The sequence below is a fragment of the Anomalospiza imberbis genome, chromosome 6, assembly GCF_031753505.1.
Source record: "Anomalospiza imberbis isolate Cuckoo-Finch-1a 21T00152 chromosome 6, ASM3175350v1, whole genome shotgun sequence".
NCBI classification, from domain to species: Eukaryota; Metazoa; Chordata; class Aves; order Passeriformes; family Viduidae; genus Anomalospiza; species Anomalospiza imberbis.
In genome coordinates, this window is record NC_089686.1 from 16606660 (window position 1) to 16623368 (window position 16709).

Consider the following 16709-nt stretch of genomic DNA (forward strand, 5'->3'; position numbering starts at 1 on the left):
CTTCTCTGAAAATTTAGTCCATTTGATTTTCCAACAAGATCTCTCAGTTTGTGATCTTTTATTTGAAGAATCAATTAATGATCCTTTTTCTTCCCATCTGCTATGAATCATTTTAAAGCACAGAAGATCTTTGTGTATCATTCCAAAAGGGGAGTGTGTTGTGTATTTTCAGACAGTAGCTCATCCACCAAATTATTATTTAACTTACATTTGAAATATAGGGTATTTGTATTTGAAGTTTATGCACCTCTAAATGAGGGCTGCAAATAGAAATTTAAATTAGCTTCCATTAGTGTTCTATCTGTTGCTTAAAGCAGCCAGCCTATACTTGAGACCCTGCAGATTACGTCAGGACAAGAAATTGATAGAATCAATATGTCTTTGATGTAATGTTGTTTATTTGCAAAAAAGATACACAACATCTAGTTTCTCGCAGTGTATTAAGAACAAATAACAGAAAGCAATTGCCAGTTTCTAAGCAGCCATTTCAGGCAGCACTGTATGCTGCTGCAACCACTGCATTGGTATTACTTTACACTCAGCTTCTGCTCTGGAACAAAACAAGTTGTTTCTTAGGTGGAGAAATATGGGCAGAAACTAGAGAATAGTTCACATCAGGCCCTGCCCTTGCATGGGTACAACCTATGCAAGATCCCAGTTGTTCAGGCTTTTTTATCCTGCAAAGGATGAGCCCTCATGACTTCACACACCCTTCCAACCCCTTGGGTCATATCCTAATATCCACATTCCTGCCTCATCATCTTACAAATACATATGACCCACAAGTTTTAGAAAAGCCACCTCATTTACATGCACCTTTGGCAAGACATAGTATACACCTAAGAGGAGACTAAGAAATTCATCAAGATTTAAAACTGCTACATTCATGCCTTGGACTTTGCTGACAGGAATACTCACCAGTAGCAAGAAGTGACTGCAAATGATCCACCAAAGGCTGTTTTCATATAAGATGACAAAGACTCGCTTATTCAACTTCAAGAAATTGGAAAAAAAACATGAGGGCATGAGGATGGTATTTAAATATTGTTTCCCAGTTTATGCTGAGCTACAGATTTTAAGAATTACTCCACATGGGGACCTTGCTGCAGACCACCACTGCCAGCCTCTCCCATGCCCCAGTGGCAGCACTGGCCAGCTAACACTGCACACAGCAGCTAAGGTGATGGGCATTGGCTGGACAAAAACTCCTAAAGTGAGGGAAATTTTTCTTTCCAGTCTTATTCAGAAGGAAAGAAAGTTGAGGTCCATAGGACAAAGTACAATGACTTGTACTGCTTTGTTGGCAAGGCAGCAGCCACAGGTGCTTGTTTTGATAAGAACATATGCCACCACCTGGGTTACACCCAGTCACATCATGCACGGTCACAGGGCTGATGGGGTGCTCATTTCTACCAAGGAATTCCATCTGAAGGTAAGCAAATAATTGATGTTCTGCTACCTACACATCATGAAAATAGAACCACACTCCCAAAAAAGGTGCCATGCTCTTTCAGGCTACCTCCAGGATTATGCCATTCCTTTTTTTTCACATGTCTGCCAGCAGGTGCTGTCACTACACCCACCACTGCTCACCAAGCAATTCTCCTCAGCGATGGTCACTAAAGAAATGATTCCAGCCCATAAATTTACACAAAGTTAGTGTCCTTGAGATGCGAGTGTCTCAGTAGGCTGTGTGTGGGGAACTTCCAGTGACTCGTACCTCTCCAAACTACCAAGAACAAATATCTCTGTCTCCACACATACCTGTGACAAAGAGATATTAACTTTCATTGTTCCACTGCTTCCTTCAACTCCTAGACCAAGAAGTATTGAGAACAGCTCAAAAAGATAGAGCGTCATTTCCCTGACAAACCTCTAGGCTTAAGTAGTATTATATGGATGATCAGATGAATCTGTGGCAGGATCTCCAAGAATACCTCACTGCAATTTTCAGGAGTAAGTATAGGTAAATTGCTGTTAGCAACTGTACTATGTGATAGCAAATGGTCTGCATTTGGACTGCTATTTGTCTTGGAGCATCCACACTGCCCCCATAATAAATGTTAATTTGCATCAAGGATACCTGGACAACTCTGTTCTGCAGCATCCATTCTAACTTGAAGGATTCCAAGTTATGGACAAATTATGGCTGCATTATTATGCTTTCATTAATACATACCTAACAACTGTGGTATTATGTGGTGACTGTAGTTGTTATGATGATCTGGAAACTGCCCTCAGCAGTTTGGTGCAGCCAGGCACCTGCAAACACATTTGTTCTCTATCTGCAAGAGCGCAGGGCGCATTTGACCAACACTTAGTACAGCAGGACGGAAGAGGAAGGAATAACAACGAGCAGTGCTATCAGTAATTAGACATATATTCTAAGGCTGACAATACCACAGTCCTTTTGGAGAAGAGAATGCTGCTTTGTCACTAGTGAAGATGCCCAAGCTCTGAAAACCACAGACATTACATACTTATTTGATAGACTGCATCACAGACCCCATAAATAATCAATGATAATCATCATCATCCCTGAACTTGTGAACAAGAATGTGTAGAATGAATGAGTTATAATCCTGAACAGTAAAAGCTCCTTGTGGTGGGCCTGAATGAAGATCTCAACCTCATTCCTAACTCTTCTTCCCCTGCGTATAGAGAGAAACTGAAATTCTACAGCATGAACCTTTGAGGACCTCAGCTGCACAGTAATGTGACTGATGGAAGACCTGGATGATGTGGCAGTTCAACCAAGCTACACTGATCTGATTGCCCAGTCATCCACAGGAATCAGGAATTAACTAATTTTATAGGCAAGTGGCAACCATGATGACCATGAGAAGAGACCTTCTGCAAGCGGTGTGTTGGTGCTGCAGAGTGTCAACAGCTGCCCTCACCATTCTGAATTCAAAACAGTCATTCAAGACCAGTATATGATGTAATTACACTGGGCAACTGTCCTCATCCACCACAGTAACTCTTGGCAAAGCAGAGAATGTTATGCCATAGCTAGAGGCTGCCATAGTGCCTACTGCATAGGAGAAAGGTAGGCTTGAAATGAAGCATTGCTGAAAAGAAAACTCCCGAGTACCTTACTTTTAAGGGCCTGCAAGGATACAGGCCCTTATTGAACTGTCCTGGGCAGCCTGATCCCAGAGCATGTGGGTGTTTCTGATGCACTCACTCTGTCATGGCACCCTTGGGGCATCACGACCGGTGGCAGCAACACCATGGCTGTGCAGCAAGTGCAAGGGAGTGTGACAGTACAGCAACAAATGCAAAAACGGAGCTGCTCAGGAGCTCTGCTCTGCTGCTGGTCTCAGCACGGACCAAGTGAAGAACTTCACAGTTCCCGGTGACAGATTAGATCAGGTATCAGTTGACTAAACACTCTCACTCTGTAGCTATTCAGTGCCTTACACAATTATGTACAATACACCACTGTGTCCAGTGCAGGCAGACTGAACATCTCAAACCACTGTGTTCATGAGCAGTATCAGCAAAGAGCTCAATATGTTGAAAAAATGCAGCTACCTTTCTAGCTCACAGAATTAATCCTGAACTTTTACTGCTTTTTCCTATGTTCCATGAATAGAGTAAGATCTGTACATATATCACCCTTAAACCTTTTCTCACCATTAAAACTTTTTTTAAAAAAGCAGTTTGGTGTTAAAAGAGATGACTCATAATGCTGCAGCATCAATTAGCTGGCTTGAAAGGGATGCTGATGTCATAATTTTGATTTTCATTACCAAAGAATATGAAGGTAAGGGCTGAAAATGTTTTACACTTCTATCACCTAATTTTATATTTTAAAGATATAAATAAGCTATAGTGATTGCTATCTTGGTGTGCTCTAATTCAAAAATTGAGCCTATATTTTGTATAGAAGCAACACAAAAGTTTAAGCTTTTACTATTATTTATTTTTAGAGTTTTGTTCCTAGATATGGTAGAGGTAAATATGCCTAAAACCTTACCACAGAGCTTATAGTTTAAGGACTCAAACCTCTAGTACTTCTATGAATACAAGTAAAAGAGAGAAGCAGATAATTAGTCCCATTGAGCTCATGGACAGATGAAGTGCTTAAATATTTGCTGTATTTTACTTCAGCTGCACACGTTTGCATACAAGCCATATCCTGTATGCAGAGCTACGTAAAGAAAGACATGACAGAAAAGTAAACATAAAGACAGAAAAATATATAAGTAATACACTTGCTTTTTATAAACACATATATGAAATAAGCTAACAACCTTGATATAAGTTATAACTAGTACTGATGAACCACACAGTTCAGAAATAAGGTTTAGCTCTGTTTTTGTTTGCTTGGCAACCATTGATCCTTTTTCCTGGTTTCTATATACATGCCATGCAGGAAATTGTAATAACATACCTTAAAATTCCATATTCCACATTTGGAATTTGATAGGACAAAGGCTTATATCTTTAAGGAGAAAGAGGGTAGGGTTAGCTTAGATATTGCGAAGAAATTCTTTCCTGAGAGGGTGGTGAAGCACTGACCCAGGCTGCCCATCTCTGGAAGTGCTCAAGGCCAGTTTGAAAGGGGCTTTGTGAAACTTGCTCTAGTGGAAGGTGTCCCTGCCCATGGAAGAGGGATTGGAACCAGATGATTTTCCAGGTCCCTTCCAACACAAAGCATTCTCTGATATTCCTATTTAGGAGGCTCTTTTAAAGAGTCCATTTTTGTTCTTGGACTTTTTTTCACATATCTTATTATATATCCTAAGTATGGAGAGTGTGCTAAGTTTTTGTTTATTTTATTTTCAAATGAGAAAAGACTCTTGGCTTGTTTGAGCATTAGTTTTTGATCTGGCTGAATTCTCCTACTCTGAAATGGATTTGCAATTGACATTATAGAGACTGAATCATCATAAAGACTGAATAGTTTCATGGTAGAGTTAATATATACATAAAGTCCAAATAATTAAAAATATTATTAAAACAATATTCCTCAGAAGATAGAATTAAAGCTACATCTAGCCTAGTATCCTGTCTTTGATAGTGATCAATAATGCACACCTTAAAGAAGAGCTCAAAAGCAGAGAAAACATTCACAAAGCCTAGCTGGTTTATCCTTCCAGCATTTCATGACCTCTGGTTCAGAAATTTTGGAGCTAAGGGACATTTTTTTCTTTGTAGAAGTTAATATAAAATCTGATATGCAAGTGGACTTCATCCCATATAACTGCAGCTTGTAGCGTTTCATATGGATTTCACCAGCTACCTCCTAAATTACTTTAGTTGGAAAACTGGATGCAACTGCTAAGAATTTTGCATGGACTGTTTCATTAGGATTCCACTTTCAAAGCCAATATATTTAAAAGTAACAAAACTGTCTTTGTATTAGAATGCAATTTACAAACAGGTATTCCTTTGATCCTAATTCCATAAATATATTTCCTCTTGAGACAAGCATCTTACATGAGTCTTCCAGCAATTTTCAGCAGTATCTCTTCCCAAAGACGGGTCAGACTACACAGTATATGCAGTGACAAAATACAAGACAAATTAAAAGCACACAGCAGCTTGCATTAATGTGCTCCAAGTCTAAATGTACAATTAAAATAAAGCATTCACATTTGAAAAATAACTCTGAAAAGCTGTGGAGTTTGTCTCCAAAAGATTAGTCAAATGTGTGTGATTTTGATTGTGGGAGCAAGGGAACAATGAGTTTGGTTCAAACTTTAGGTAGCTTCTCTTTTAATATAGTTAGTATAAAGAGACATTTTTGGGACCACCTGGAATTTTGAAGATGGAGTATATATAGGAACAGCGTTTCTGGAGAGAAAAAAATAAACCTACAGAATGGATAATTGTTCAGCTACTTGGAAATATAACCAAACCAAAATCATATAGAGCAAGGTGTATTTTATCATGTTTTGCTGTATCCTAACTACCAGGAAGTATTTTTAATAATATGCAAAGATAGAAGAACATTATGATTTGAATACAGGACCAAGGTGTTTCTCATTACAGATTGAAAAGAGAAGATTTTAATAAATTAAAAGGAAGACGAACAGGCATCAGTTACTAGAAACCGCTGTGATTTCCAGTCAGGCTGATGGAGCAGTAGGAGACTGCTGTTAAAAAAATAGTTACTACTACTAAAACATTTGAAGACATGATGGTACCTAATGACTTTCAAACTCCATTCTCTACTGACAGATTTCCCTAATGGAAATTTCTTGTCTATTCTCATAATGATTGTCTTTATAAATTAACTGAGTTTGACATAGAAAGCCTGCTATACAAGGCTGATTTTGAATCTATTAAGTACTCCAAACTGCAGATACATGAGACATACAATCACTGTGTCCATGTGAAAATTGTCAGAAGTAATGCAAGCTCACTGAAGCATTAAATTATAAGACTGGAAAGAAGTGAGACTTTCTTGCTAGATATCAAAGATACAATTTACCAGAAGGCATATAAAAGAATATGAAACCATATATAAAAATAAATCGGTGTCCTTTACATCAAACAACAAACATGATTCTCTCCCCACCCCTCCCCCATCTAGTGGAAAGTTTAAAAGGCAAGCATTCTTAGTAGATCCAGCTTCAGTCTGGATAATATTACACAATATTTTCCACTCCTTTTGAAGGAGGAAAATATTGTGATCTCTACTTGGTTTCAAAATCTAGGAAAAAAAAAGTGTATATATATGTATATAAAAATATAGATGCATTATATATGAATATATATATTCATTCCATGTTTGATCACATAAAGCGAACTGTTCCCAATTAAACATTTATTTCAAGACCGAATAATTTAATAGAATAAAAGTCCAAAATGTGTAACCTATCATTCAAAGAACAGAATGATCAGTATGTGACCTTTCCATGGTTACTAAGTGTACAAAAGAAAATTTGTGAAATTAAGTGCATTAAGTGGGCATTGTTTAGGATATAAACTATGTATATTAAAAATAGCTAAGAATATTAACAGAAATGCATCTAACTTCACTGACCTTGGGTTCAAGAGCTCTGCAGATGTCAAGCATCTCAAATGTCTTTCTTAAAAATAAACAGGAATAGAGAGGAGACCACACTTATAGATAGCTGATTTTGTACCCGATAGACACATACTTTTGATGGACAAGCAATTTTTGACCTTTATAGTATTTATCAGCTTCAGTGAAAAAGTCATTTTCCCAGTTTACAGTTGTCTCCTAAGGGCTTTCATCATAGCACATTAATAAGAAATTTTGGGGGACAGCTGTTTATTCTGAGTCTGCATCTTGCTGAGCATGAAGTCTGTATCTTGCCCTGCTAATAGCAAGGGCTCTTCAGTATTATTGCATGGTGATGTAATCTCTTATCTGCACTGTACACTTGTCCTGTTGCTAAAGCTATATGTTTTCAATTAGAAACTTCTGCTGAAAATAGCCTTGATACCACCTATAAAATAACATTTAGAATCCATTCATTAGATCTTTTTGTAATAAATCAGAATACATTTGTGGCTTATTTGAAACAACCTGTGACTACTGGGGGTAATTTGATGGCTGGAATATTTATTGCATGGATATGTTGAATTAATAGGTAGATGTCAGACAAGGAAATAATAAGACAAGGAAAGACAAGAGATAAGTTTCTCCGAAGTAAATAGATGAGGATTAGCAATGAATATTCTACAAACAAGGGATGGTAGGATTATTAATAAAATGTATAGGTAGACTTTGTTTAAATGTTTTGGTTTTATGGTTATTCTAGAAAAGGTTATGGTTTAATAAGAGTATATGACTTCTGTATTAGTCACATTTAAGAATCCCAACAGGAATAAAGTTTACAAAACCAAACCGAGCAACCAAATCCATAAGGCTAAACCAGATTAAATTGTAGCCCAAAGCTTCAACTATCTAAGAGGATGCAAAGTGAAGCTTCAACATAGAGGGGTAAAAGCAATAATAGGAAGAGACAAGTGATGATGTGAGAGACACTTAACGTCACCTTCAGCTGTGACAGCAACACCCTTTAACTCTGTAACTGAAGGCAAATGGATGCCGCTGCTACTGTAGCAGAGGCAGCGAGTGGGGGGAAGGCTGCTCTCCTGGGATGTGTGGGTGGTGTGAAGGCATTTACTTCTGCAGACAAAGAGAGGCACTTGAAAGATTAGGCAACTGCTGTCTTAGAGGAGGCAGGATTACTTTTACATGGCATAACCGAAGTCCGAAAGGGTACATAAAAGGCTACAGAAAACACGGGTATGGTCTGCCTTGAGACACAAGATTAAATAAGGGATTAACACTTGCTGTTTGTCAAAGCAGTGAGGCTCTGACGATTTCCTCAGAAATCCTCTGCATCTCCTCCTTAAATATCCATCAAAGGATAGTGTTCAGGGACTGCAGTGGGTTCCTGTCCAAACTCAAATGATTTATAATTCCATTGTTTTGGTACTTGTTATCCAAAAGTAATTATTTTATCTTATGCATAAACCAAACCATGCAGGAAAATAATGGCAACCATCTCACAACTCATTACTGCCAAAACCAAATTCTTGGGCGGGAAAATATTATAAGGCCACACCACATTATAGATACATGTCCCTGGTGAGGCAGTGCACTGCCCCATACACCCCACTGGGCCTGTGGGCTCCAGCCCTACAGGAGCCACCAATCTGAATGTGGCATTCACTCACATTCTCTGAACAGAAAGACATAATTTTCTCTCTCTCACTCTCTCTCTCTAGATCCAACAGCTGTGTTGGGATTCTCAGGAGAGAGTCACGGGTTTTCTGGTTACTTAGTTAATGATATAGTTAGTTAGTGATAGCTCTTGTTATTGTAATATAGTGTAATAAAATTATAGTATAATAAAGTAATTAATTAGCCTTCTGAAGTCATTGGAGTTCAGACATCATTCTTCCCACGTGTCGGGCATCCCAGCACTGATACCAATCCCCAACACACTGGAGGCAATGCTCACCTGCCCCTGGAGCTCTCAATCCAGCTCCTGAGTGGCCAAATGACCGAAGTCCCACCTGGGGGAAGGGCCCAGGAAGGCCAAGGGGTATTTAAGGCTGAACATAAAACAAGCACATCTTGACCTTTCTCCTCTTGGAATTTCTATTAGTTGAACACTGCTGGAACACAAGAATTGGTAGCTATATTTGTTCTTTTCACTATCTTTTGTTTCTTCTGATTCCCTCTTGTTGGAATTCTGAGCAACTTAAAATTGAATAGGCTTTGAGTTTGCAAAGTTGAATGGGTGAAATTAATACTTTGACAAGTGGTTTATGTTGACTGAATGCTGCTCTAAACCATTTGTCAAAATCCTTTGATATTCTAGAGTTGCCAGTAAAGTTTTCTTTGTTGAACTCTTGAGAATATCTTGTCAGTATTTCTCCCAAGAATCTAACTCAAAGTACCTGAACAACTGTAAGCCCTGTTAAAAGTCTCATCAAGTGAGTTGTTTGGAGCCTTACAACTGGTTTTGGCTGGGACAGAGTTAATTTTCTTCACAGTGGCTGGTATGGGGCTGTGTTTTGGATTTGACTGAACACAGTGATGACAACAGAGATGTTTTTGTTATTGCTGAGCAGGGCTTGCACAAAGTAAAGGCCTTTTTCGCTCTTACTACTGCCACGCTGGCAAGGAAATTAGAAGTGCACAAGAGGCTGTGGGGAGACACAGCCAGGGACAAGTGACCCAAACTGACCAAAGGGATACTCCAGACCATATGGCATCATAAGTTCAGTATATAAAGTGGGTGAAAGAAGGAGGAAGGCGGGACACATTTGGAATGACAGATTTCATCTTCCCAAGTCACCATCACTTGTGATTGTGGTCTGCTCTAGTGGAGATGGCTGAACACCTGCCTGCCCATGGGAGGCAGTAAATTAATTCCTTATTTTGCTTTGCTCATTTGTGTGGCTTCTGCTTTCTCTATTAAACTGTCTTCATCTCAACCTATGAGTTTTCCAGCTTTTACCTTTCCAGTTCTCTCCCCAAACCTGCTCTTATGCAGTGAAATGAGCAGGTGGTGGGCTTGGCTGGGGTTAAAGCAAGACAGTTACTTAGAGAAGAAGTGATTTAATCAAAGTCATACACAAACTACTCTGCATAATACAAGTAATTCTAAGAATCTGTGGCATTTGCCTCAACTGACTTCCAATTTGAAGATGCATCTCACTAGAGTTGTAGAAAGGCAACTGAGTTGAATGAGAAGCAAATAATTTGCAATAGTTTGTGTAATCAGTGTTGGGTCTGGAATAAAATCTGGTTGAATACGAATGTGCTCTTTTAAAAATAGAGAGGTGTTACTAGTATAAATCTTTATTAAAGCTCAAAAATGCTCACAGATGAGGGGGTTGAAATACCTCAGAGTTAATGGAGTTATTTACAATGTCAATAATCTGCATTGCTGTCATGCAGACATCAATACATTAAGAAGTAGTCACAACAGAAAAGTAAGCTTGAATGTGACATATCATAAGAAGGAGGATGCCAAACCTCACTCTTAGCCAGGCTTAATAAATGACAGCCAAAGGAAAATTGCTTAATGGGGCACCTATTTGCATAGAAGTCTTTAACACTTCAGAGAAAATGCAAATCCCAAGGAATTTACAAAAGGAATGTTAAAATGCATTCTGACCAACTGGAGTTTGACATCCTCTTCAAAGACTGTCACAGCAAACACTTTACATTAAAAAAGAAAAAGGAGATATTAAAACTGACTGTTCTAACATTTAAATAATCTAGGTTTCCCCTAGAAGTCCTCTACTTAAGAAAAATGAAATGAATGAGGTTGTGCATGGATTATTGAAAGCTCAAAGACCTCCAAGTGCCTGGTGCATAACCTCTACAGCAGATTATCTACACTATATATTTTACTGGATATTTTTAGGTGGTGAAGCTACTGCTTCATATTTTGGGTATGCCTATGAAATAGGGACAGATGCAACAAAATAATCGAAGAAATAAAAGGTAACAATTCTTCACACTCTTTTGTAACTAAATCATTATGGGTCATCAGAGGAAATTAGCAAATGACAAGGTCAAAGCAAACAAATGGAGGTCTTTATTCAGAAACTGCATTGTTAAACCACAGACTCTCATGACACTATGCAGTTGCTCCTGGCCAGCGCTGGAGACAGCAATGCTGAGCTAGAGATACCCCAGTTTGCATCCTGTATCTAAATAAATCAGTATGGGATGAAAAAATTAAGAAAAACAGTAATGAAATTATAGAATTGCTTCAATACCATTTACCTGTTAGCTCTAGTGTCAAGTCACACAATCATAGTTTTTGCTACTTGATTTTTCACAATAGTATTTTACATTTAGGCCATGTTAATGGAAACATTTATCTACTGATTTCCTAATACATTTTAGTTTCTTTTTGTTCTTTAAAACTAAGGGAAATCTTTCATCAAAACATTTTCCTGGTCCTTTTAAAGGTGTTTTTAGTTGTAATGCTGCATATATTAAATCACTCTATGTTAAGAGGTGCCTTCCAGTCACCTAATATAGTACTTTAAACTAATGGGAGTTTTTGTTGGTTTTGTGGTTTTTTTTTTTTTTTTTTTTTTTTTCTGAGGAGCTCCAAGTTCCTTTCAAACTCCAGGAGATACACCAAGTTTGAAACATATTATCTTAATTTATCCATATGTTTCCAGATTTTCTTTTCTGTTATTTCAATTCCTAGAGACCTCTTTTTAAATTTCAAAGAATAGGCTCAAAATCAATAATCAGACAGCTTTTCTCATGATAAAGGGAAAGGAACCTCAGTAATAATTGTTCACTTCATTAAATCTCATTTTGCTCTGTGGTAAATTAACAGATGCAATACCTTTAAATACATCATTAGAAGAAAAATTAATTTCCACAAATTATTATTTTTCATTTATGCCCTTCAAAAATTGTTCCTCTCCCTTAATTTTATGTGGCACTTCTTTTCACTCTTTTTCTGCAGGCTCTCTTTAAGAACTACAATGCACAGCCTGAAGTTCTGCCATTTAAACACTTTTTTTTCTCATGTTTATGCTTCCTTCTCTGGGGTAGGAAAACAGAACCATAACTTCTGCACCTATCAGAATGTACTCACAGTTTTCATGATGAGTTAAAAGTTTTAATTTCATTATCACTAGCTTTCAGATCACCTTGATTAAATTCTCCTTTCTAAAGTCCCCTTCTCCAAAGATGATAGTAAATTTTCAAAATGGTGAGAATTCACATACAGGTTTTTTGAAAAGGACTTTGAGTTTTCTCAGTGAATATTACTGAGATTTAATGACAGCATTATGTAGAACACTCCTCTGTGTTCCCTCCAACAAATCTGAAAAAAATTCAAACTATTGTGAGTGAGGATTAGGACACAAAAGTCAATAATTTTTATTAAACAGAAATTTCATTTCTGCCTACCTGAAGAAGCTTTAGCAGTTCAAAAAGTGAAATAAACCCCTATTTCTATTTCAATGGCTAGTGCTGCTTTCTCTCCCCTATGGACAGCATTCATCCATTTTCCTCTTCCTTATCAGAAACTAAGAGACATGACAATATATTTTTTTCCTCTTTTATAACCATGTAGACTTTTAGTAATTAAACTTTTGAAGGTGCTGCCTGTAATAATGGTAGTTGCAACTGTACAGTGGAGAAAAAAATAAATCACTTTTCATTGAAGAAATTAATACTAACTGAAACGGGACCCTAGAAGCAGTAGCACTTAAATGCACTCTTTCAAGAAATGATCCACTTCCTGATAGAGCTGTACCACTTCCGTTAAGAGAATTATTAGACTTGGATGCTTAGCATAACTTCTCCTTTCATGGTAAAAACATTAAGTGGTTTTAGAGAGATAAAACTGTTGCCCTGAGCAGTTTCACAAAAAATACTTTTAACAGCAAATATACCTACCCAGTCTACTTTTCTGACAGTTACCAAGCACAGAATGTTTAATTAAAGATTCAGATTAAACAAAAGATAAAAATTGCAGAGAAGATATGCAAACTAAAAACTAGAACCAATACTATACTAAAATTTCTCACAAAAGCTGTCTCATGTCATGTTTTGTCTTTCACAGTGAGTCTTTCCCTAATTTCCTTTTGTGGTTTCCAAATCATTTTTTCTTCTACTGTGCAAATGCTCTCCATGGAGTGATTAAGGGGAGCATTTTGTATTATCTAGCTTTCAGAAATTTGTCCTTTGAAAATAACACCTATCTCTGTAACAATTCAATGACCATAAGAAATCACCAAACACCTTCAACTTTAGCTCCACAGAAACTACAATTTCCATAAGCAGCTCCCCTTCAGAAAGAAAGTAAATCAAATACCTCAAAACTGTGAGGTCCCGGCACTCTGGAAATATGCAGCTCTAACACTCATGTTCTTCTTTTTCTCTCTCATTTCCTCTCAGAAGTCTGTACGCCAAGCATTTCAATTTCACCTCAGTCCTCAAACCAGCTTGGCACACCACCTCTTTTAGAACCAAAATGTTGTGACACTTTTTCTTTAATGAAGTTCAACAATATCTTTCCATGTGGGAATTTCCCCACAGCATTTTTTTCCTCCCTCTTTTCACAATTAGGAATGGCAAGTAAACACACATCTTTTTTAACAGTTGTGTTGTGGGGTAGAGAAGGGACATCTATCTTTAGAATGGTGTTACTCCATATTCCCAAACTCGCAGCACATGCTCAGCCCAAACACTGAACTGTTGGCTGACTGACCTGTTGGGTTGTGCACATGAATATGAAAATGCTGCTTAAAAAACGCAAACCATTTACACTATGGCGCATGAGTGGCTCTGCACTGCCCCATAGCTTTTAATCATTTAAACATCAAATATTTTTCCTTTTACACCAGAGGGGTAATTTATCGTATGCACATCATACAAGCAGTAGGATTTTTCAGTGTTGCAGCATACACACAAATGTATTTAAATGCAAGTAACATTTTCAGTCAGTTAAACTGCCCTTCTAGAAGCACAGTTTACATACCAACAGTGGTTTTACTTCTCCAAAATAACAAGAAATCTCTTACAGACCAGTTTGTACTCCCTCTGGGTCTAAGCCCATCACTCTTCCTGGACTTTCTCATGCTGCTTTGGCTGCAGGCTTGAGCCAAATTTCCTCCCTCATCTGACTCTGTGACAGTCTGTGCAGTGATTTAAACAGGACAAAAGTCCAATCAGTGCTGGCACCTGACTATCCATACTTGTGACTGCTGGCATGCTTCCAGGAATGGTTGCGTCCCTGGCCAGTATTCTTCCAGGCAATGTCTTTGTACATCCGAGCTGGAGGCTAGCATAGCTCAGTAATGGTATGCTGTCTTGACAAATCCAGGAGGCAGTGCAAAAAAAGGCCACTGTTTTGAAGGGGAAAGAATTTAGCTGCACCATGCGATGTCATGCCACTTCCCTGGCATCTACAGAATGAGTCCTAATTAGTTTCATTTTCTGGTACAGATGTAGCCTGTATATTTCCACTTATCTGTAATTCCAATCTACCCTTAAGGCTGACAGAACTCTGTCCTTTAAGAGCCACCCACAAAGCCATGTGATTCTGCTGTATGACGGAGGCAACGTCACCAGCCCATTGTGCCTGGACCATTCCGCTGAAGGTAGATCTACTCTTATGTCAAGTACACAACCAAGTCTAACCCTCCACTGCTCCCAAAGCTCAGCTGAAAGGAAAACTTGAGAAGTCTTGTACTCATGGACTCCTGACAGAAGGTTTAGTATTTCAGTGCAAGTATAGCTCTTTTGTCTGTCAAAAGGTGGGATTCTTTCCAAGCATTCAAGCAGGGCTGCTTTGCTGTTTCTGGATATGACACAAGAATCCCACTTCAAAAACATTTTAACACTGGAGAAACTGTTATGTAAAGAAAATGTTAATTTTTTTTAAATGGAATGACCATGTTCCAAGTACATCAGGGGATCCTTCAGTGATAATAAAAACTTCCAGTTCATGTAGTAGTACTTTGCAAGGCCAATCACATCTTAAACTGAAATATACAGAGTAATCACTGTGTTTTATTATATGCATTGTCAGCATGGATGAGTATTCTTGGTTTGGTATTTTAGGGTTATTGCATCATTTTTAAAAGCTGTTTTAGCTGAAATTTGAAAGGAGAAATTTTCAGCCTGGGGCCAATAAGCAGATACAGCCTGTCAAGCTATGAACATCTGAAACCAAGACTATTAACAACTACTGGATTCTATGCCAGCACCCTTCACATTGAGTGCTGGTAAATAGAGTCAGATTTCAGCTTCACTTCTCTGAGGCTGCCAGGGACAGTTAGTCCAAGTGTAGGCTAGTAGAGCCACTGGATGAAATATAGCACCAGGCTCTTTAAAATCTAGTATCTGGGACATGGAACAATCAGAAGTAGTTGTTATGCCTTGTAATGAAGATGTAAATCTCACAGTCCCCACCAGATGTACAGAGCAGCCATTAGTTACAAAGATGCAAAAACTTATTAATTTCATAATAAGTTAACAAATAATTTAATCAGTTTACTATTTCCATTTTCCCTTTTATAGTATACTGATTATTCCCAGAATATTATACTGATATAATATTTACTTTCTCTGTAATAGCGATGCTTCTAAAAACAAGTAACAAAAGTTAGGGAATCAAGTATTTTCCAGTTGGAAAATATCTCCCATGTTCAGACTTTCTATTTTCATAGTTTTGATACAATACAGGTGGAAAGGCAGTAACTGGATGGACATTTTTGGAGGAGTTATGTGTGTACCATATGCCACAGGGAGATATCTCAACAGAACAGCTGCAGTGCTTGGTGGGAAAAACCTTCAAAGGTTTTATCAAAAATACTATGAAACCCTTAGGTAGTATTATTAATTTCTGGGATGTCAACTGCAAAGGCACCATAAACCTGAGCTCTGGTATATAAATTATGAAGCAGAAACTCTCACTGACTTTAAATAGCCAATTAGTCCACAGGAAATACATGTACGTACATTTTTTACATATAAGTGTACAAACACACAAATATTTAATATTGGAATGTGAATAATGGATTAACATAAGACATTTTATTTCATTGATCCTTGATGTAACTTAATTAGACTCTGTGTGAACACTACTGCTGAGACATGGCATTGTGAATTAGCAGCTGGTGTGTAAGGATAGAAGCAGTGGCACTCAAGAGCAACGAGTCAGAAATTACCGTAAATAAGAAACGGAGAGAAAAGTCATTTGCGTTATCTGTTGCAAGGAAATGAGGACAGCTTTAGAAATACCAGATTGCCTCCAAAACACAACTGGCTGAGACGCTTAACTGAGATGAACAGATCCGCTGTGTTCTGAACCGTATCTCCCCCAACAATAAAAACAAAGCCCTCTCTGGGGACAGCGCTTCCCTCGCAGCTAAAGGGACCAGATGAACGCGCCCCAGGCAAGGCAAGGTGAACGGGGCACGTGGATATACCTACCCAGCAACCTCGCCCACTCCCACCTCACGGCAAGCAAGCCCTTGCCAGGCACCTCCTGAGCTGCGACAACCCCGCAGGCCGTGCGCCTTTCCAGCGATCACCGAGGCTGGTTGAACTTGAGTACGTGCGGCCTCTGCGACCTCCCAAGAGGCGACTACGCTCGCCGCCCCCTCCACGGCCCCGGCCAAGTGCGAAGGCGGCATCGGGGGCGACCCGGGGCGCCTGCGTGCACCGGGCGCCCCGCCACCCGCGGCCCCGTGTTCTGGGGCCCCTGAGGCCG

General features: G+C 38.6%; 1 protein-coding gene across 2 annotated transcripts in view; it reads right to left on the bottom strand.

Moving 5' to 3' along the window:
- Positions 1–16709, bottom strand: part of DGLUCY (D-glutamate cyclase) — a 44813-nt gene that overhangs the window by 27675 nt on the left and 429 nt on the right. Inside the window, exon 2 of one of the 2 annotated variants that reach the window (XM_068192610.1) lies at positions 919–993. Coding sequence is in view for 1 of the 2 variants with exons in the window: in XM_068192609.1 (XP_068048710.1) it covers positions 919–1026 (108 nt within the window). In the remaining variant the exon portion in view is untranslated. Of the gene's footprint in view, positions 1–918; positions 2046–16709 lie in introns of those variants that run through there. The other variant, XM_068192609.1, reaches the window with a different exon arrangement.